Source organism: Melanostigma gelatinosum (genome assembly GCF_949748355.1).
Source record: "Melanostigma gelatinosum genome assembly, chromosome: 16".
Classification (NCBI taxonomy): Eukaryota; Metazoa; Chordata; class Actinopteri; order Perciformes; family Zoarcidae; genus Melanostigma; species Melanostigma gelatinosum.
The window spans coordinates 13,004,716-13,027,038 of NC_136649.1; the positions used below are offsets into that span (position 1 = coordinate 13,004,716).

General features: G+C 42.7%; 1 protein-coding gene across 1 annotated transcript in view; it reads right to left on the reverse strand.

Annotated features, from left to right (window-relative positions):
* Positions 1-11,911: 11,911 nt before the first annotated feature.
* aqr (aquarius intron-binding spliceosomal factor) overlaps positions 11,912-22,323 on the reverse strand; it is a 43,638-nt gene continuing 33,226 nt past the window's right edge. The window contains exons 32-36 of the mRNA XM_079286457.1: positions 21,592-21,762; positions 17,160-17,245; positions 14,348-14,522; positions 13,084-13,194; positions 11,912-12,414 (exon numbers count right to left, since the gene is read on the reverse strand). Of these exons, the coding sequence (XP_079142583.1) occupies positions 12,124-12,414; positions 13,084-13,194; positions 14,348-14,522; positions 17,160-17,245; positions 21,592-21,762 (834 nt within the window). The 3' untranslated portion in view covers positions 11,912-12,123. The remainder of the gene's footprint in view (positions 12,415-13,083; positions 13,195-14,347; positions 14,523-17,159; positions 17,246-21,591; positions 21,763-22,323) is intronic.

The window sequence follows — 22,323 nt, forward strand, 5'->3', positions numbered from 1 at the left end:
TTCTGTGCATCCGGAGAAGACTAGAGCACAACGGCACTCTGTTCAAATCCTTCCAAAAAAACGCGTTATTTCCCGTCCTGTCTCTCTCTGACTCTCGTTGTTTTCAGTCTCCAGAACGTCCGATTTTAGCTAAAAAAATGCATCCGTCGCGGGATGCTGCTGTCGTCCCGGTTTCTCTCCGTCTCTCTGCGCGCTATCTGGTTGGTTATGTGCTGAGCGCACAGCGCCAGTAAGCGTCCTGCTGTGTGTGCCGAGCGCTCCCACGACGTTGCCACACTTTTCCTTGTCATGGGAGTCTGAAGGGCTGATTACTATAAGCCCTCCTATTTTCGATCTTCAGGTCAGGTTGATGGGCTGCGCGCTGCGTCTGGATGGAGGGAGGTTGGATTTAATGTCTTGCCAGCGTTAATCCGCCTTTAAGTAGTCTCCCCCCTCCCATGCGTCACATACGCACAGACAGGTCGGTGGAGCGCAGCCAGAAGTACCAGGACTTCTGATTTTCAATATTCCAGTTTTATATATAGCGTTCACAATTCAGTGGATACTGTTGTGGACGATTGTGTCCAGAGTGTTAGGCTTTTCCAGTTCATACATTTTCGCATGGGTGGCTCCACCTGACAATCAAACCCTCAACCCTGGCTGTATTGTTATCACACTCAACTCACTGAGCAACATAACCACATATGCACTTTAACAACGTCCATCCTTCTGGGGCAAGACAATACTACATGCAGCATATCACATTTTATATCTGCTTATATCTGAAACAGATACAGCTTAATAAATGGACCCAATCTTCTGTCTTGGAGCGGACTGCCCCGCGCGCCCAGAGGTATCCCTCCCCATTGTGCAGACTGCTGGCCCGGCTGGTAGAGCTGTTGTTTTTACTTCGGGCAAAGATGGTCTGGATACAGTGAGTGAAAGTACCATCCGAGTTGCTAATCGCTTTACAAGGCAGCCTGCCTGCCTGCTTGCCTCTCTCTCTCTCTCTCTCTCTCTCTCTCTCTCTCTCTCTCTCTCTCTCGCTCTCTCTCTCTGTGTGTGGAGGTTTAAAAATAGAAGCAAAATATGTGACCCCGCCCTGTATATAGCGCTCTGAGATTTGATCAATTTAGAACGCTGCATTGTGCACTAATATTAGACTATTGTGTGGTTTGATACTAATTATTATAGTGCGTTTGTCCCTTTAAACTGAATTGAGTGGCTGAATTGAGTGGCTTTATTGCATTCTTCAGCTGTCAAGAAGGTGTTTCTGTATATCTATTTAGGAAATTGTTTAATATAACCATGTATTGTATATATTATTAGCGTCAACTAAATGTAGTCAGTAGGTTTACAGGTATAGTGAGAGTACTTAGTCGAATCTGGGAAACTGGGGATTACCGATCACGTGACAGCAGTGTTTTTACTCAATCTAACTTTTTGCGCTTAATTTCTCCTGAGGTGGTTTATCCTCTCCGCTCTCTGTAATCTTTTCTATTTCAAATCTTTAATAACCTTTACTCATCCATCACGTAACGGAAGGACAAAGCCTGGCTGCTTTCGAGAGACAGATAGGGAGATTTTTATAGATCCTAATCCACATCCTGAAAAACACCTTTATGTTTCAGATTTAAACTAGAAATACACAGATAAAGATGAGTCCCGGTTCTCGTTTATTCATAAATCTGTACATATCCACACATTGCAGTTGAGTGTAAACGATTTTCCGGAGCCGTTATCACACACCAGTGCAGTAGTCTCTTCGTCGTCACACATCATGTCGGCTCTGAAACACACACGGCGTTGCGCGTGCACACCCACACAGTGGCACTGTTAGATCCAGCATTAAAATCAGCTGTTTGTTTGGAATGGGTGACTGAAGTTTTTAAAGAATAAATAATGTCGCTTTTTGTGGACAAAAAAACCAATTGACTGTTGACTAGTTGTGCCTGTTGCTGATGCTAATATTCCATTAATGTTTTAGTATTTCACAACAACTGTAATCCACAATCCGCAGAACGAAGCTGATGAAGGTGCCGATGTTGTTCGATGATTCGGTTTTGTAAGATGTTGACATTTGGTTCAGTAAAGGTGGAAGACACGGCCATTCGTATTAAAATGTATCGTTCCTATTGTTATAAATCCACTGGTTGGCTCTTTTCAGTTTTTCGGTCATCCATGCAGTTCTCACCAGATCAGCACTCAGCGCCGGATCTTGAGGGTGTAAACCGGGGGTACCGAATTGTCACGTCGGACCAATTTATACCCAGACAAGTGTCCATATTTGGGAGCCCATTGCCCCATTGACAACTGCCACTCCATGAAGGGCATGGCAGATAGAGGGAACTCCCGCGCGGACATCTGTGCCCTGCCGCCTATGCAGGACAGCGTTGAGGACAGACAGACAGACGATGACAGACTTCCCTTTGATCTGTTCTCTCCATAAATCACAATAAATTATTATTATTATTTCAGTATAATATTGATAAAATAGCCGTGTTTTAAGAAAGACAAACTGAATAAAACATCAAATTGAAGGACACAAGCCATAATCAGTAGAATCAATATATTTTAAACAGAAAGAGCCAATAAGCCACATATCTGAATAACCAAACAAGGGTCTGATGACTTGTAAAAGTAATACATATCCAGAGTTGTTGGTATTCTAAATAATACGTTAATCCATTTTTGTGTGTGCCTGTGTCTCTGGAAAGGTCTATAAGCATGAGTTCAGACTGGCAGCACACATGTAGCCCTACAATACAAAATAGAGAGACCACTTGTGCCACACAGCTGGTGCCAGCAGCTGTTTCACGCTATTGGAAGCTCCAAACCCCACATTTCAGATTTGTGTGAACAAAGAGGGGGAAGACGCTGCTTTGGACCAGACATACCCATTTACAGCATGAGTGTGTCTACCACTCAATACAGTTTTAATAAACCTCAAGCACATATTTTAAAAACGAAAGCATGCTGCTGGACACACCATATGGAAAATGAAAATATATATTTTGCCGATACATTCATATATTTCATTTGCATAAAATCAATACGTTTCCATAATTATAATGAGCTGCTTGGACGTTCTTGATGTGGTGGCCATGTAACACGCTGTGTCTGCATATGGAAACAATTTAAATGATTAAAATTCATGGTTTGGTCATGCTTTCCTCATCTTCCATTTGCATCTTTTCACTTTGATTGACATTTTATCGATGAATCGTAATGCAAACCATTTGCTAAAACATTTTTCAATATAATGTTCAAACGGCAACACACAATATTCAGTCAAAATACAAATCTAACAGGAAGAAATACTTTGGCCTGGGTATAATATCGAAGGTTATCGCAGTGCATTGAATTTATTGTCCTTCGCATATTTCTCTTCCTCTGTCTGAACACATACTGGTACCACTGGTACCTAAAACACCAGCCACTGGTCTGGTAATTACCTTTTTATACAATAAGGCAATACATTTGTCCATGTAAGAAACCGTTACAGATAAATGAAAAGCAACGCTGATACTGTTTTTTTTGTTTGTTTACGACATCAAAACAATGAAGAAAAAGGAACATCTCTTGTTGTGACACATGCCATATTTCTTTCTTTATTTCTGCACCGAGGAAAGAACAAGACATAGGAAATGACATTGCCGGTTTACTTGAAACAGACAGGGAGCGAGCTCTGAAGGCTGTGAAATAACATTGGCTTAGAGCAGTGGACGGTCCCACCACAAGGCGGACAAGACAAAAGGTCACAGCAAGCCATGAATCATATGCTGCTGTCACCCGACCCCGAGCCATAACCCTTCACTGTGTGACTCTTTGTTTTGGTCTTATGTAATGAATGGTAGACTGTGGTCTGCTCTAAGCATCATTTTGCCCCAGTATTCAAATAATGATAACATGTTATGACCAGAGCTTAGTTAAGTCTGTCTACGGAGAACAGAACTGTTAAGATCAAGAGGGGCAGGTGGACTTTCAACATTCGTTTGCCCTTGTGCCAAAATATGAAATTGTTACCAAATGATATTTCAGTGTTTTGCCGCTATCTTTTTTCATAGTGTGTTCAGGTGCTATCACTGCTAGGGCAAGGGCTCAGGATGTAGATATAGTGGGAGTGTTATATTTTCAAATATTTGTTGTGCTCATTTTCGGAGCAGCCACGGGTGTGAAAATTTCATGCCAGAGCCGGGATTAGACACAGAGACACTCGGAGGTTGCTCCGACAGTCCTGTAGTGTGACTTTCACTCTAGCTGCTGCTACTGACCCCTCTGGAGATCGGCCTCATGAGATAATAAGGTCAAAATCGTCTAGAACAAAAAAAAACGATTGATTTTATCATTTCACATCATAAACAGAGTACAAGCCTTTTACAAAAAAAAGAAACCCTGAGGGGAAGTCATTTGCCTGATGCAGGCAAGGTTTTGTACCTAAATCAATAATGTGCCCATATATGGGAATGTCCCCATGCTGGATTGAGGTGTTCATCAAAAGCTCGCTTAATACAAATGGTCTGAAAGCACTTTGTTCTTTCCAACATGGCACATTTATCTGTGCGGAGCATCAGGGGTCATTCAAAGGTCAACGCTAAAGAAGACATGAAAGATGTTGCTCAGTGACAATTGGGAGTCCTCTCTCTCTCTGGCCTGTGCACGGAATACGTGAAGAGCTGTTGGATGATGTTAAAGTCTTCTGCTCGGTACCTTAAAGTAGCACAGGGCTCAGATCGCTGCCAGTATGGCTGCTGTTATGCAGCACATATTTGCATTATCCTTGATACTTTGGACAGTGAGTTTCACTTTCCTAAAATGCACGTTTTTTTATTTTGTATACTTTATGAACATCTGTTATGTAATAGGCTCATAGGCCACATGTTTTAGGACTGCACTGAAGAGACACTTGGAAAATAAGTTCTGACTTTAGGAGGGGGAAGTTACAGATTTACGAGCTGGAACACACAATCTAAGTTTTGTTTATGTTTATTATCTAACTGCAACATCATGAAATTCAACTAAATGGAACAGCATCAATATTTACGTGTACCAAACGATCAAATTTGGAAAGGAGATATATCCTATTTATTATAAATTAAACAGAAAATGTCTCTCAAACTATTTAGGGCTGCAACTAATGATTATTTTCATTATTCATTGTTATGATTAGGTGTTTAGACTGTAAAATTTCCCCATCATAAGAACCTAAGGTGATGTCATACAATTACTTTTGTTTGTCCAATAAACAGTATACAAAAAATATAAAATATATAATGAAATAAACTGTAAAATGTAATATAAATAATCTGATATTTTTGTCTTAATAATTAAATTAAACAATCGATATTTTGAATTGTTTGACAATATATTTGATCAACTAAACAAATGATTGGCTAATCGTTTAGTCTTTTAAACAAATGCTGAAATGCATCATATTGAAAAAATATTTTCCAACCAAAATGCATTATTCATTTTGCATGCACCTAATAAAATAGATGTTTTATATGTTGTTGATATGTCTGGAAACTCTTCTACCTTTTGTATTTTTCTTATTTACTTATTTTAAAATGATCAATTGACCATCGTATCTATTCTAAGGATCCAAACATGTTTTTCAGACTCGTCAAATCTAATTTATTTAGTCTAATGTAAACTGCCTCCTCTCAGGTTGTTTGGTCCTCTCAGGCTCCGAGTAGATCAGCAGAGGACGTGGCCTCAATAGTAGCTACGGCCCTCCCCAAAGCTACCTTCTAGGCTGAAACTACGACATTATCCAACCTCCAACCCTCTGGAAAAAAAACAAGAAAAAAGTCTTCCTTAAATGTAGTCATTTGGAAACTAGGAAAAGCTCTTCCTCTTGCCCACTTTGACATCGTGCAAGCTGACATTTCCTACAATAGCCATTTACTAGTGTACCCACTCCACCTCGTGTGTTTGTGTGTGCATTTGTGCCCGTTTGTGAATGTAAGGGAGAAATTACAGAGCAGTATGTGGTTAATGTACGGGCGGGCCTCTCTCTCTCTCTCTCTCTCTCTCTCTCCCTTCCTCCCTCCCAAGGGTCCTTGCAGCCAGTAGAAGCAGGCGTTGTCCACAACCAGCATCAGACCCCAATGAAAAATTCACCAGCCTGACCCCCCCCTCTCTCTCTCTCTTGTAGCCTCTCAGTGAGGCACTGTCATCTTGGCTTCAAGGGCTATCGCCCGCTGTGTCGTCTGCTAAGATTGCCAAAAACACAGAAATCTGAAGCACTTTGGATTGAAATTGAAATATTCATGAATCTAATTTAAATAGGCTACAAAAGAGACAGCTACCCAGATTTGCAGGTAGGCTGCTCAGCTAGAGTCTTTATAGGGGTCCCTAAGTATTGAATCCTGAGCTATTTTGGTGGTAGCACTAAATGTGCAGTGCCAGTCAAAACTGATAGGAGAGCATGTGAGTTTAGTAACACCTTGCCAAGAAGTTCAGCTAAACAGGCTTTTGCTCTCTGATAGTCTTGCATATGAGCTTCTACAGCAATACGATATTCGTAGTTCTAACATGTTTTTTTTCCAATATGAATATCTGCTTCATGGATGCTGTCATGAAGCTAATTCCTCTCCAGACCCAAAAGAGAATTTTGCCTTTACGATCAATAAAGCGTTGCTTAATGTATTGCACATTTTAAACCTCAATAGTTCAGGTGTAGCTACATCAATGTGTCATTTGATCTCTTCTCCATCGCATGTCCTTATAACCCCATCTGCTCCACTGGGATTTCATTTGGACTGTGATTCTGTTTCATGTTTTACTTTTTGACTCGCCGGCTTCAAAAGTGTATCACAAGATAAAAGTGGAAACGGTGCCTCAGCAGGACTTTTCAGCCGAAATAGGCCTCTGCAGTAAACTTACTGTGAAGTTTGCTGTAGACAGTGTAAAGTTCGATTCAAAAGTTATTTGAAAATTCCACTGGGTAATTCCACATTTAATACCTTTGAACAACAATGAGCCGATTGTTGGTTTGTGTGTTTATTTGTGCTTAAAAACATGACCGTCATGAAACAGTCAGAATGTTTTAATCTTCTGATTCACTGCTTTGTTCTCACTGACGCTGGCCCGCTGACTCTCTAGCTCGCTCGACCATCGCTGTGCTCTCTCTCCCTCTCTCTCTACAAACAGCAGCTGACAATGTGTCTGTATATCATACCTTGTAATCAGCAAAAGCCTCCAAATGTATAAAAACAACACTAAAATCTTTGCTCAACAGTTACAATTCCTTTGAGACCTTTTCACTTTTGTAAAAAAAAGTTATTAATTCATTAATTCCAGATTAAAATGACTTGGTAAGAAAGAAATTTCTCTTTTCCCCTGAATAGAAATCCCACTTTAAAAGCTGCATATGTTAAAGTAGCCAGTCTCTATAGCTGTCAGTAAAGTGTAAGATATTTATTCCTGAAATGTGGTGATGTAGAAGGACAAAGTATCTAAAAAATGTAAATACTCCAGTCAAGTACAATTACCTCAAATCTATGCCTGAAAAAAACCCCCCAATTAATAATAGCAGAAAATAAAACCTTTCATGATAGTTTATTTTTTCATGAAAGGATCAACTCCTTTGAACAACATCACCTCTGGCCTCGGAGCTCAGCTGAAGCAAACTGGACTGACCCCTACAGCAGCAATGAAGCAAAGGGTGACTTGTGGTCACTAAATTAGTATGTGCCAGATGAAAATGGTAATTTACCATAATATTCCTCTAAAATGTGTAATCCACAAGCACTCCTTGCCCTATTTGTCATGAAAGCTCAGAGCACACTCGGTTGAGTCACACGAGTTGAAACTAACTGCCGGTAGCCTAAAATAAATGGAATTAAACAAACATTAAACATTAAGCCTGATGTCCCTCTGATATACTGCATGGTATAATACTCTAAATTTGACCGAAAGTCAAGTTAGGTCCAAAGTTTCATGGCACTTGATCTAACAGACAAGAAGGGGTGGATGGAGGTGGATGGAGGTCATGCGAACATGCAACAGCGTAAAAAAAGGAATAACACATGAATAAAAACAAAGACTAAAATAAGATTTAGGACTAATAATAAATTAGGTTTTAAAGAAATTGTTAGTTTTTGGAAATACACTTATTTGCTTTCTTGCCGAGTAATAAAACGGTCAAATATTATGTCGAAAAGTCATAGTATAGCATGTTGAAAAAAATTATAAAAAAGTCAGTGTAGTATATAAAAACTAAAGTCATAATATAGTATGTTGAAAAAAGTCATAAAAAAAGTTATCGTAAGGAGTCAGAAATGAGACTTGAAATGAATGATATTGTTACTCACCATCTGTTGGACGTGTCAACAGGCAAATGTTTGCCACTTCGACAACTTACTATGTTTATTACATATCAATGTTGTGTTTACATCTTGTTCCGCTGTCCCCAAGGAGCAAAACAAAATGAAGAAATCCTGCCATAAGTTGTTGACGTATTCGTGTGAGTGATTCCGTCTGTGTTGGGCTTGAGATGACTTTGCAAATTGTTTTTAAATTCTCTCCCTGACTTCCATTCAACTCGTGCTGCGATAAGCTCCAACCCCGTGTGACGCTAAGCAGGAGAAAAAGCAGGTGAACAAAATCATTGAAGCAAACTAGAATTGCATCTGTTCCATCTTCGGCTTTCTGTGTTTCTCTATTTACCTTCAAATTTCAAAACATGGATTTTCCACCAAATACTGTGTACAAAAAGTCAGTCGACGAACACAGAGGGCAAGTTCAAAGCAGTTTTAATCGCATTAAAAGTTTCCATACAGTCATTTACAAGTCTAAGTATTTCCATTGTTAAATTGCTGTTTTCATTCTTATCTTCTCCATGCAGCATCATCGTGAATTAAACTGCAAACACAGACCATGAACACAAAGCCTATTTTCTTCCCGACAAGACCATACAAATTTGAAACCCGTAGTTAATTACGTGTTAACAGAACAAGCGGAATCCATTCTTACAAACCGTACGGACATTTTTTTGTTACATAACTTGCTAAAAAAAGTTTCTCACTTCATTGAGTGCCAATCATCTCAGGACATCTCAACATAAAACAGACATTAACAGTTCTCAAGGCAAATACTTTTCTCTCTGGAGAAGCATACATCTCGCCTCCAATCTCTGGTCCCGATCACCCAGGGTGGTTTCTCAACACAAAGGCTTGCCATGCCTCATGTTATTGGCACAGGTTCGGCCCAGGTTGGCCCCCTCCAGGAGTAAGTCGGAGAACCGGTCCAGGCCGAGGCAGGTGGTGAGGGGGCTGACGAGGCCGTAGAGAGCCCCTAAGGTGATGCTGAGAGGCCAGCCTATGCAGATCAGAACCACAAGCCAGAAGATGCCCCAGAAACAGGAACCGCAACCGGCCATCCTTGTCTAGGAACAAGAGAGAAAGATGAGAGTGGCTAATCAAAGTAGACATCAGCAAGCTTTGCAAAGCCAAACACACAGAACTAGAACTGCTCATTGGATGGAGGCCTGGCAGAAGTGCACTTTAGGAGAGTAACTGAAAGTGTGTCAGTCACTACAATAGCAGCAGAGTGTGTTCCTGTGAGCGGCCGTGCCTCTTTAGCAATGACGGGAGATTATCCGATTGAAAACGTGCCCTGTTGATGATCTGGATGTATTTGTCAGGATTAGGCAGTGGCCATGATAAGCTGGCAAACACAAGCAACAACCAACAGGCCCGTCTGCCCGGCGAGGTCAATGGGCCGCCCACTTACCGGGTGTTGAAGACCGACGCTGGCACATTAGTCACCCGCTAATAGCAGATCAGCGGAGATCATGCATAACTTTGGTAATGAGCATTACTTTATCCGTCAACGCTGCTAACGAACAGTGGCCTGGAAGATGATGTGTGGCAATTAGAGCTACAAAAACGCCTGTTGCATTATCCATGGTGAACAAAATGCTAATTGGAATGCTGTGTAATGTGAAGCCTGCATACCTGATGGTGTATGTGCATATATATGTATACATATTTAGTCGTAAAAGTCTCCATATATGGAGACTTTTACACAATGGCCTTACACAATGGCTCTAAGACACAATGGCCAGATGCTTCCCCCCTCCAGGCACTGTCTTCTTGACGATGTAATGTGTAATTTCCTGTTATGATAAGTAGGGTTGGGCATTAAAAGACACACGGTGGATCCCGTGCTTTTGGGAAACGAGAAGAAAAAAACCCACGCAACTAAATTATTTAAAAGGCAGAATAATATCTCACGAGGACAAGTGGACTCAAAACCTCTAATAAAACACTTCTGCTGTCTCTTAAATTCTTCCTCTTGCACCTTGTGTCTCTTGTGTTTGTACGTTTACATAAGCCTCTTTAAATGACTGAATAATATACTATAACATTATAACACTATATCTATATATATATATATATATATATATATATATATATATATCTATATATATATATATATATTACAAGAGAACAATAACATACCATCTGAACTCATGACCACTTACGGTTTCCAGCATGCTGTTAGTCTCCGTGACACATCAGCCCACAGCAAAGGTTAGAAGCGAGTGCTTTGCAAAGTAGCTGTTAACCTAATGAATACCTGTCGTGTGAGTATAAAAGACATGTTCACCTTCAGCAGAGAAAGATTCTGGAGGATGTGAGCTCCTGATCTCCTTTTTTTTGCCTGCAGCTATTCCTTCCAGTCTTCCAGATCCTTCTCGAGACTTCCAGAGTTGTTGTGTGCGAGCGGCAACTCAATTCTCAAGAGGGCAGCTGGGAGAAAACGGAAAAGTTAGTGACTGAATGGCTGAGCAGAGGGAGGAAATTACACAATGCAGCCACTCATGTGACTCAAGAAGAAGTATGCTTGCTGTCATGGGGTTTGTATTGAGTCAATGAGAGATACGGCTGAAAGAACATGTTGTGTTATGACTGCATAAAAGTCTATTGTGGCAGTTTGGTCATTCGGTATAAATAAACGTTTCAGCATCATGTGATGTAAATTGGTCTTTGTCTGGTGCGGCTTAATGGCAAAAACATCAGTCATTTGCAGATGCAGACTCGGCCGACAGAGATAATCTTCCTTATCCAACCTCGCATTCTAATCCTTTCTTCGGCCGACAGAAGCATATCCTGACACTCCGACGTACTCATGAGAACTTTGGACCCGGAGTGTTCTGCTCTCAAGAAGATAAAATAAATGTAACATGGCTCCGCACTCGACTGAAATACAGAGAATATGTCTCTGCACATCTATCAACACATGGTTCTCCATCAGGTCTTTACACTGGCCCAGCCTAGAGCAGCTGACCTGTTCTCTCAGCCTACCTGACGTATGATGTAACCAACCAACCAACCTTTGGTGCATGACAATGAACGCATTTCCAGTCTGTGTTTTCAGCTCCAGGGCTGTGGACTGTGTTAACCTCTTCATTCTAAGTGAATTGATGTTTAAACTACAAAGACTTGGCGTTTGAACAGTTGCTTTAATGGCAACACAAATATTAAGCCTGAAATTATTTTCTTAAATGTGGTCGTCAAAACCTCAACCTGAACACTGACACAGCTGAAGTGATTCTGCAGAGCTCTACGTTAGTAAAGTTATGAATGACAAAGGATTCAAGGCGTGCTAGTTGAGTGACTGTATACATCCAGAGGGCAGGTTGAAATCCCCCAGCATGCACATTGGCCCTTGGGTGGAGCGACTGACCTACAAATGCAGCTTAGTTGCAGCTTGTGTAGCCGGTATAGGCGGAGCCAATCAGATTGGTAGTTGTACTTAAAGCAGAGGGAAGCAGATGAATGGAAGTATCATGACAGAGAGAGTTTATCAAGGCTTAAACATGTTGACTACACCATGCGTTTGTCTGTCAGAGTGATGAGAACCTCATTCAGAGCAGTATAAGCTGTGGTGAGTGCACATATAGTGAAACATGTTAGACAATACAGAATTTGCATTTATTTTATTAAAAAAAAGTTATGATAGTAACAAAATTGAATGTTTTACAAAAATGAATGAAACATTATCACCAGAATCTCCTTTAAGTAGAAAAGTCATTCAGAATCACTGACTCCCCGCTAATCTTTTCTTAAGGGACAGTCCACTTGGTTCCCTAAATAACCGAAGCCCTTAACGCTAGTCCCACATGTGGATGCTCTACTGCTTCTGCTCCCCTCCACTGTCCTCCCCGTCGCTGTCGCTGTCTCTGCCAGGATGCTCTGGCATCTTAGCACGACCCACTGCATCTTGCTGTTCTTCCTTCTCACTGGTGTCCTCTGCGTTTGGCTTGGAGTTTGACTCCCCGTCTGGGTTTTCCTGCTCCATGGGGGTTTCTTCCTGTTCCATGGGGGTTTCTTCCTGCGGTTCCCCGGAGCTGACGGGCTCTTTCTCGACCGCAGCGTCGGCCTCGGTTTGTTGTGGAGGCAGAGCCAGTTTCTGCTGTTGCTGCTACGAAGCCAAGGGAGAGGAAAAGATACAAGAGTGTAGAGGAAGATTATTTCCACCTTGAGTTCATATAATCCTATTGCTAAAATATCAAATGTACTTGCATTCTACTGGGAAATAGTCTATGTTGAGGGCAAAGTAGAATGTCATCAAAGCAAAGTCTCTTTCCAAGGCTCGGATCAGACTGCGGGCAAATCCGATTTGGTTCTCAAATCAGATCTTAAAAGGCAGATGATCCGCGCTGTTATTTGCAATTGATCAGATCAGATTTGCGTGTTGTGACATCACTAACCCCGTCTACTCGGGCTGCTGTGGTAACGATTTAGGCGTCAGTAACAATGAAGCTATTCAAGTAAGCATTCACCTTTGAAACAAGCTGTTTGCAGTGCAAAACTCCTTCCTTGCACCAGACAAACTCAGCAACGAAGGAGGTTGGTACACATTTAATTTGGCATTTTTTTACACGGACTATTGTCCTCATCTGTTGTCCTCCATAGCGCTCTGCTAGTCGCAGAATGGATTCTGCTTCGCACTTCCACACTTTAAAATCCGGTTTATGCCGCCAGAATGTCTGGACTGAGATGCATCGGTGGAAATTAAGCAATACTGCACTGCTGGTTGGTTTAAATGTTGTTGGCACTCTTCACTATTGCATTCATCAAAGGCTTTTACCTGTCTGTTCTTCTGGGAGGTCTGGATCATATGCATGTACATATTATACACCAGGTTGGTCATCTCTGGCATGTTCTTGATAATTTGGTCTGCCTGTCCAGACGCATCTCTCTGTGAGAAGGAAACAAAAAAGATCAGTTAGAGAAAGACGATTCAGAATCCAGTCTATGATGTGAGAGGAATGGTAATGAAAACGCACATCTGTCTCGTTAGCAGGCTCCACGTTGGTAAATAATTTATCTGATGCAAATGTGCAAGGAATTTACAATCCACCTGCCCGGTAACCCCTTAATTAAAAGCAAACTCTTGCTGCTTCAAGCGATCGCTGCTCACACACTATCAAAACGGAGTCGGGGATGCGGAGTTGTAATTTGACAATATTAGTATGCAGACAGAGTTTTACAGCATAAACTGGGGAGTGAGGCGAGCAGAATATGCAATTTGCTGGGCTGTTACCTCATGAGTACAGGGGTGATGCTCCCCGTACTGTAAAACTGAGCTGTGTTTTATTACTGCAAAACTATCAGTAAAAACATCAAGACACGTGACTGAGTGTGATTACACACTAAGTTTCACCGTCTGCCCAATACCATCTACCAGTGCTGTAAATGTGTATATATCCACATGGAGCATTAAACAGCAGTGTATCCTGTATCTTTAGAACGGCTTCGGAATCGGCAACATTGAGTAGCCTGTTTTAGTTCTGGGTTAATCTGCGTGTAAGCAGCAGGGGTTTACTGACTCCAGATAGACGGGCTAAGCAGGGGCCGCATGCGTGTGCCCTAAAGAACTGTCCCCCATGGGGGTGAACACTCTGGACTCAGAGGAAGTGTCAGAGGCTATGGGGGTATTTTAGACACCCCTGTTGCCACACACGCCAGTCAGCGAGACACAGTGACCAGACAACAGTCTTCTCATGCAGGCCTGGCGGGATGTGGGAGAGTGGTTTTGCTTTCTGACCTCTGGGGGTTAATTATAGCCAGGCTGCATTTCCCATGCTTGCACATGGCCCCTGCTGAATGCTGTTAACAGGCCGGGGCCAGTGGGTAAAGCAGCAGTAAGACTTGGGACCAATGAGGACCAAAAGGGAAAGAAGATGCCATTCAGGGGGCCGTCGCAGCAACGACGTGGAAAGATGTTGGAGAGTGCAACAGTTATGTGGAACTGGACTGATGTGGACGAGGAAGCTCAGTTGTTATTGGCAAATATGGATCTGGAGTGAAGATAATTGAACATTAAGATGCTGGTGTGTGCGTTGACGTACGGGCTGCTCCTGGCTGTAGTACTCGTGTGGCCGGATGTGCAGCTGCAGGGGTCTGGCAGTGAGCTGGCTGAAGACAGGAGTCAGCTCAAAGCAGTTTTGGAACAACGCCACCCGTCCAAAGACGTACAGACCCAGTCTGGCTCTTGACATGGCGACCACCAGACGCCTCACGTCCCTGTGGAGTGAAAAAAACAAAAACAAATCTATGAGAGGGGCAAAAACTGAAGAAACGGGATCAAAGTGAGAGGCTCAAATAAAGACTGTAAAGGGAGGGGGAGGGGGGGGGGCAGTGCAGAGTAGGAGGAGAGAGGTTTAGTGAAGGATAAGCAGCAATAGGTGAGGGAAGACATAGAAGCTAAGCAGAAAATAAATTCACAAAAAGGCAAAAAGCAGAGCTGAACAAGACACAAAGAGAGCGAGAGAGAGAAAGAGAGAGAGAGGTAGGAGAGTATAAGAAAGGGCAGACAGGTTATTTGTTCTCGTCATCCAGTAGAATTAAGAGATTAGCGACTAGAGAATGGCAGAATCCTGCTCGACTTGCTTTTTCAAGCAGCTGTGGCGATACTGAAAACTGTCTTTCTTTTGATGTACAAGAATTTGGCACACACCCATGTTTGCATGCACGCACTTACCAACACACATCGACACACATGTTGAAATGTAGCCAGAAAATGTGGAATATGTCCACCTGAGCACTTCCTGAGATTAAGAGGATTCATTTTTTACAATATGCATGAATCCCATGAATATGTAGAAGGAAAAAAAGGCTTATGGAAAGCATTCTGCAGGGTTTATGATGGAGTTAACGTATGCAGACGGTAGGTTTATGTAACGTTTACTGCAAATTTCAAGCACAGTACAAAATGAAGCTTGAAAGCATAACATTTCCACAGAGACAAACTACCAACAACCTAAAAACCAATGAGTGGAGAGCTCTGGAAGAGATGAGCCAATCATGAAGCATGATAGCCTGTGGACACGCCACCACTGAGAGACGCCCACCTTTGCTGTGACATGGCAGGGCGAAGTCTACCAAATACCATTTGCGTGTGTGTTCTCACATGTGTGTGTGTGTGTGTGTGTGTGTGTGTCAGAACAGGTCTAGATCTGTGCTTCCCTGTCAAAGAGTGTGCTCCTGCATGCGAGCGTGCCTGTGTGCGTTAGCAGGAGTGCTTCTCCCATCAAAGCAAGGGTCAGCTTGTCATATGGTCAGCTGCGTCCCCTGTGGGCGTCACGCCAGCAGATTGCCATGAGGACAGATGCAGTGACAGAGGAGAGGAGAGTGCAGGAGGAGGATTGTAAGGTAGGACGCCACAGTGAGCCCAGTATGGGGGGGGAAACACAATGGACAGCACAAGGATTTCCCATGAACCACTGCTCTTTCAACCACGCAGCTGACCATTCAGAAGTGTCACGGACACCAAGATATGAATATTAAGTCAAAGCAAAGCCTATGAAAAATGGAATTAACATATGTGAGCAGTGTTTATTTTTATTTTTTTACCATAGCAACCATACCATCGTGGTAAGAATAAAACTAGGTTTCCAGGCCCAACGTCCTGGATACAAGTACATATCCAGTGGAATAGAGACTCTGGTATTATTGCATACCCTTCCACTGACTGATAACTAGAGTTGTAGCACATTGTTAAAGGGACAGCCTTTTGACAGCCTCCCCACTTTGTGTGGGCTGAGAATGTGTGTAAGACGAGATCAAATGAATGATACCGAGAGGAGAGCCGGCGCTGCTGGCAGCAAGATAAACTACCACTCTCTGTGGCCCGCTGCACTTCTCCCCCCCCAGCTACATCAATTCATTGCTTTATCTGTGAGACGAGGAAAAAACAAAATAGAGCTTGTAAGTGTTTGCTCTGCCGGGTAAAATGACCACGCTCAAGGGTGTGTGTGTGTTGTGCATGCATTTAGCTACAAAAGGAATGGCTTATTATTCGCACTGGGGTTCAAATTTACAGACTGTCCAATGTGAGGGCGGGTGAATGCACTGGCTGTACAGCTGTGATAAAGCTGTGAGTGGTGCAACCCCAACAGCAGCTACTGTACATCACAGCCAGAGGCCCGCATGGCAAAGCTGAAGTACTGTGGAAGAGTTCGGCCTCGATCGTCTGGTATTAAAAATGGAGCGCATTAGGTGTGAAGAACTCCTCAGGATGTCATGGCAGAGGAGGACTGAAAGGCCATTTCACTACAAATCCATTCAGTGAAATGAGGAAGGAGGTGGGAGTGAAGAGAAGAGGGAGCACAGAGATAAGGAGACTGAGCTGAAGACTAAGAGAAAGAGAAGCCCCGCATGGGCGTATAGTGGAGGGGATAGCAATTGGACATGGAACAAAAATACATAAAACCTATAACTGCAGTTCGGTGAACCATCATGCCTCTTAATTACTGCTATATGGCATGTCTTTGATCAGAGCAAAGCACTTGGTTTGATAGTCTCACCCCAATCATGAGAGCACAATGGCTTCTCTTAAACAGAACACAAAGTACAGTCAGCTCCACAGGCATGATCCCGTCCTGAAGCACACTTTATCCTCCCTGCCTCAAATTAAGCTCATACAGACTTCAAGACAGTCTTTTTTTTGGTCCTTTAGCAAACATTGAGTAGTTACACATGACAAAGTGAGAAAACCTCCTGAAAGTTGGGTTTCGAGACAGTTAAATGCCTAAATGTGTGCTGTGTTGTCCCTGGACGATGTGTATCTAAGGAGTAGATCCTATTAAACATGTATTTTGTATTTGTGGAATAGCAGCACAAGTCTATTTTTGGTTAGTTTTTCTGCTTAATCGTAATTACCTCAGGTGTCCCACGGCTTTAGTGCGGACCAGTGAGAGGATGATGTAGTCATTCTGCTGACCCTGGAACCTATCCACTGTGGTCACCTGCAAAGACACAAACATATTCATGATACAGTAGATGCCGGGGTTTTCTTGTTAATGCTGTAATCCCTGCGGGCCACATGGGCAGCCAGCAGGGCTAATTTGGCTGAGAGGGCATTATGCCATCAGCCCCTCACCGGGGCCCCTGAGACTCAGGGCCCAGGAACTGGGGGCCACGCTGCTCGACTCTGTGATTTGTCTTCCTACTTGTCTGCCTGTATTGCATCGTGGATAAAGAGCCGATATAGTGTTGCATTATGTATTCGAGTGATAACTTGTGTGGGTATGAATAAACTGAAAACGGGTCACAAATGACATAATACCGCTTGACTGCTTGCCGCAAAATAAGCCGTTCAAAGGTTTAGCTCACTTTTCTAACCTTATTGACCGAGAGAATCATGTGCTGAAGGTTTTTTGGAGTTTTTAAATGAAGTAGAGAAAAAAATGATCTCAGTCTCCAAAAGGTAAATCAAAGTTTGTTGCGCATTAATGACTGGAGCGCACCGAGTGTCAGCGCACCCGATACCTACAGGATCTCATCTTCAGGGAGGGATGTGTTTATATTTTGTAAGTAAGAAGTCATAATGTCAGCCTAAACCTGCATAAAGTAAGACTGCGTGTAAATAATGGTTACATAAATAAAACAGGTCATAAGTCCTGCTTAAGAAAACACTACTATGCAATTATACAGGCCACATGCTGCAAAATTCAAAGCCCAGCAAAAAGAGATTGGCCTTTCCTCTATAGATCCATCCGGTAGAGTGGATCAATAGGACACAGGTCCAGGGCTACAGCAACCGACCAATAAACCGGACATTCTAAATAAGTAATCCCGTGATCGCGGTTATTAGCTAATGCAACTTTAAATGATCCTGGAACTCCCTTCACCCCCTTTTAAGTAACAGGAAGGGAGTGTGGGGACAGTGTGTGTGTGTGAACGTGTAAAAGAGGGAGAGACGGGGCTAACGATGTAGCAGACCAATATTTATTTACGTCTTCCTGTCGCCATGTAGAACAGGTGCAGCAGCAGAGGCAACCGTGTGTCGGTTTTACAATAGTACGAGGCGTCGTGGGCTGTGTGTTCAAGTCAAACGAGCTGCTTTAAGACTGCCTGCACATGTTCACACAAATGTGGCGTACACGGAGACACTCCAGCGCACCCTTTGTCGGAGTAGACTATAACTGCAGACTTAAAAAGGGGCAATAACTGCATGGTTTCAACCAAAACAGTGCAACTTCTTTAGCAGAGAAAGGGCACTTGAGGGGGAGTTATTCTTAGCACACAGACAGTGACAACGAAGCCCAGATAGAAACTCTCCCCACGGCGTAGCATTTTGCACGGTGTTTAGTTATTGATGAGGAATCTTCCAGGGAGTGAATTACAGAGGTCACGTCATTGTTGGCACATGCATGTCTGTGCATAAAGGAAGCACGGACACACTCAGAATATGCCGTGAGACACACAGATGCACTTTGTCGCAAATAGAACTAGTTGACTGAGAGTCATTTCCTTTCATCTTGGCCTCCTCCTCCTGATTGTCATGAAGATAATGACGTACCGTCTCGAAGCTAACGGTCAAGCTTGGATCTCTACTCTCTTCCTCCCCCCCCCCCCCAACTCTATCATTCCTGCTATGTCTTATTCATGGTAATTACAACCCTGGAATGTGCAGACGTCAGACTGACGGATTATTGAATTTTTCACGAGAGCCGCTCAGGGATGACAGCGTTAACAAGGTTATGTCTCATTCCTTTGTGCCTTCATATCCACGTGCGTCTAAAGCTTTGATGCCTTGAAAAGGCATGCTGGGAGATGCTAGGAAGATGTTTCCCTATCAACACGTCAACATATCCGGATATAATCTGGTTCCGGTCACACAACAAAATTGACTGAAAGTGTGTGCGTTTGCAGCCACATATATTAACGGCGGGAGGGATGCAGAAGGTGAACTTTGAAGATTAAACATACACACTCGTCACTTCTCATTTGTCTCTCCTCGACTCTATTGATGTGCTTAACCAACTAAACACAGATTAACTTAATCACAGTTGCTTAAAACTTCAACATTGCTTTGTGTGATTGCTTGGCCGCCTGTGAGGACTGGGCTGGGATTTGGGTGGCAAGAACAGATCCAATGACTTTGAATCTAGTTTGCATTCATGTAATAAAGTTTTAATAAGCGAACTGAATAAATAAACACTGGTGCTTAAAATATACAGCACAAACAGAACGCAACCTCAAATGGACCTAGTCTGTAAAATTCATAGAGTAAACTAAATAATGCATAATGCATACATATGAATGCCAACTGTTGTTTTTGAGATTCACTAGACAGCTTAGGCCAGTGATTTCGGGACTGATTGATTGATTTCGGGACTGTGGCTGGTGCGAACTGTCCCTCCTCTGCTTAGCAAGTCATTGCTATAAAGAAGGATGGCTGTTGACATTTGCTTAGTTTTAGATATTGTGATATATCCTCAGACACACTGTGGGCCCGATGCTCTGCGCCATGACCTTTCAGCAGCTCAGCATTTTCCCATAAGAGCCTCGCTTTCATCTCCCTCCCTTCTCCTCTCAGCAAGTCTAGCAGCCTGTCACCACTGTCACTTTATTACTTGGCATGCATACTGACTCAGGCCATGAGCACAATGAATGACACTTTAAGTCTTAACATTGCAGGACATTTAACATGACCAAGCACAATGTCTTTCTAGCTGTCAGAATGACGGAGCAACAAGGCAGCGTTGCACGGCGAAAAATACAAAACAACCACAGGAGAATAAAGACTCGAACCCTGCAGGTGGTAGAATGCAGCATTCACACAAGGCCATGAGAGGGATTCACTTCCTGCTTGCTTGTTGGACAATTAATAAACGCTAACAGTCTGCAATTTGAGTTTGTACCGTTATGCGTTAAAAGACAAGGCTGTTCTGCATATAATTGTGTCACCAACTCTCAAGAAAAGACCGAAACAAACAATGTAATGGTCCTAACGAAGCCAGGTACAGCCGAGTCTTAGTTTTGTAAAAAAGAACATGATGAATCTTTGACCTGTTGTTAAGGCTGTACGTCTGACGTGCTGTGGAATTAGAGTATATCAAGAGACAGGGTTTGGTGTCTTCATGATATGTGTTGACAATATGACAAATACAGAATAACATTACCTTTATAGTTTCCATAAAAACCCCAAACGATGAAGAAAGGTTGGGCTGACAGAGATGTGCTGTGTTCACTCTCGCCTGCTATTTTGGCATATATACTGCGGAAAGTTCATGAGTGGAGATAACCACCTTGCTTACCACTTACACTACACAAACAGAAACATACACAACATAATTGGAGGCATGCTGACTCTCTGCACAATGACTGGTGATGTGCCATTTACACTCCAACCTTGCAACTCTCTCTGGCGTGCCGAAAGAGTCTGTGGCATCGTAAAGTGAGCAAAAAGCTTGAAGAACAGAGACCAAAGAAAGGTGAGAGAATACGGGTTGGGGGAAAAAAGAAGGAAGCGAGAGGAAAGCATAACATCGGGCTAGCGGGTAAAAGCATTTAGCAGAACAAACAGGAAATGGATGAAGAACTGTGCCAACGGGCTGCTGACTTAACACAGTGTAAAGGAAGGAAAGAGAGAAGAGAAACAGTGGGGGGGGGGAGATACCGTGGGCTGAAGACAATCCAACAATATTCTTCAGGGATGAACACAGCATGGAGTTTACACCCACTCTCAAAGTATGCACATCTAAATCCTTTCCTCCCACACACACACCTCAGTGAGTTTAATTTACTGAGGTATTCCGTCAGCTGCTGTGTAAACTCTTTGGGACGGAGGGCACACAGTCTCTTGCTCTGCTTGGGTCTTATGACCTGCAGCAGTTGATAGTCTTATGATTTGATGGAGCAGAACAACGTCAGAGTGCCAGGGTGAAATTACTTACACTAATTTGCTTTGCTTACAACAGCGAACAGTGAATCAAGACCTTCCATGAGCTGCTCAGTCATTTTCCACCCTGTGAGAATCATGCAGATCCACTTAAAAAAAAAAAAGGAATACTGTATGTCACTCTGCAAAAATGAGGAGTTGAGAAAACGCGTTGTTAAAATGTACAAAACTTCTTAACTTGCACAGAAGGAAAGAGAAGATGTGCACGTTTGTGCTGATGCGAGGCAGAAACAGCAAAAGCCTTGTGAGAGTTGAGAGCTGATAGATTCTTAGATGCATCGCGATTCTCTCTTGACATACTTCTCCCTTCCCATGCTTTATAATAATTGAAACAATTCAATCATTGGATGCAGCTGTGAGCACTGTTCACTGTGCCCAGTGTCGACTGGTGCATGAGGTCCTTACCTTGTTAGGCTGGCTGAAGAAGGGATTACCAGCACAGCGCTGGTTGATGACGTCTCTGATCAGGTGCTTTTGTCCATTGTAGGTGGTGAGGATGCTAATGCGGTCAGCAGGGTAGCCCAGCAGACGCATGTACATGTACAAAGCCACAGAATACTCCGCCTCCGCCAGGTTCTTCACAGGAAGAAGGAGAGGTAAGATGAATGTCATCATATTTAATCATGAGAAAAGGAAAATAAAATTGTTTGGGAAAAAGAAATTAAAAAGCAATTGTCCATCAACACAGTAATTCTGTAGTGAATCAAAGCCCAAACACATTGGTCTCTCTTCCTATCACAGACCCAGGGGTGTCTGCTGCGTTTGACACCTTGCTGTTCTCATTGTCTGTTACTTTAACATCGTGCTCTAGTCCTTTCTCGCCTGTCAAGTGTTCCACTTTTAAGCCAGATAAAAGCCTACTCATTCGTGTATGAGTAACCATCTGATTTGGGTTGGAATTAATTGCCTCAGACAACGCTCAATACCACCACTAGCCAGGCTGGGACAAAATGTCCAAATCTAGGAACCCCTGCAGATAAGTACTACAGTTTCATGACTAACAAAATGTGATCATAATATAATGACAATATATCACATTATTTACATTTTAACTAGAAAAGGCAGGACTTAAAAAAAATAAATAGCGTCTGGTAGAAGTTTTAATATTCTATATAAAGATGATTGTTCAGGAGGAGC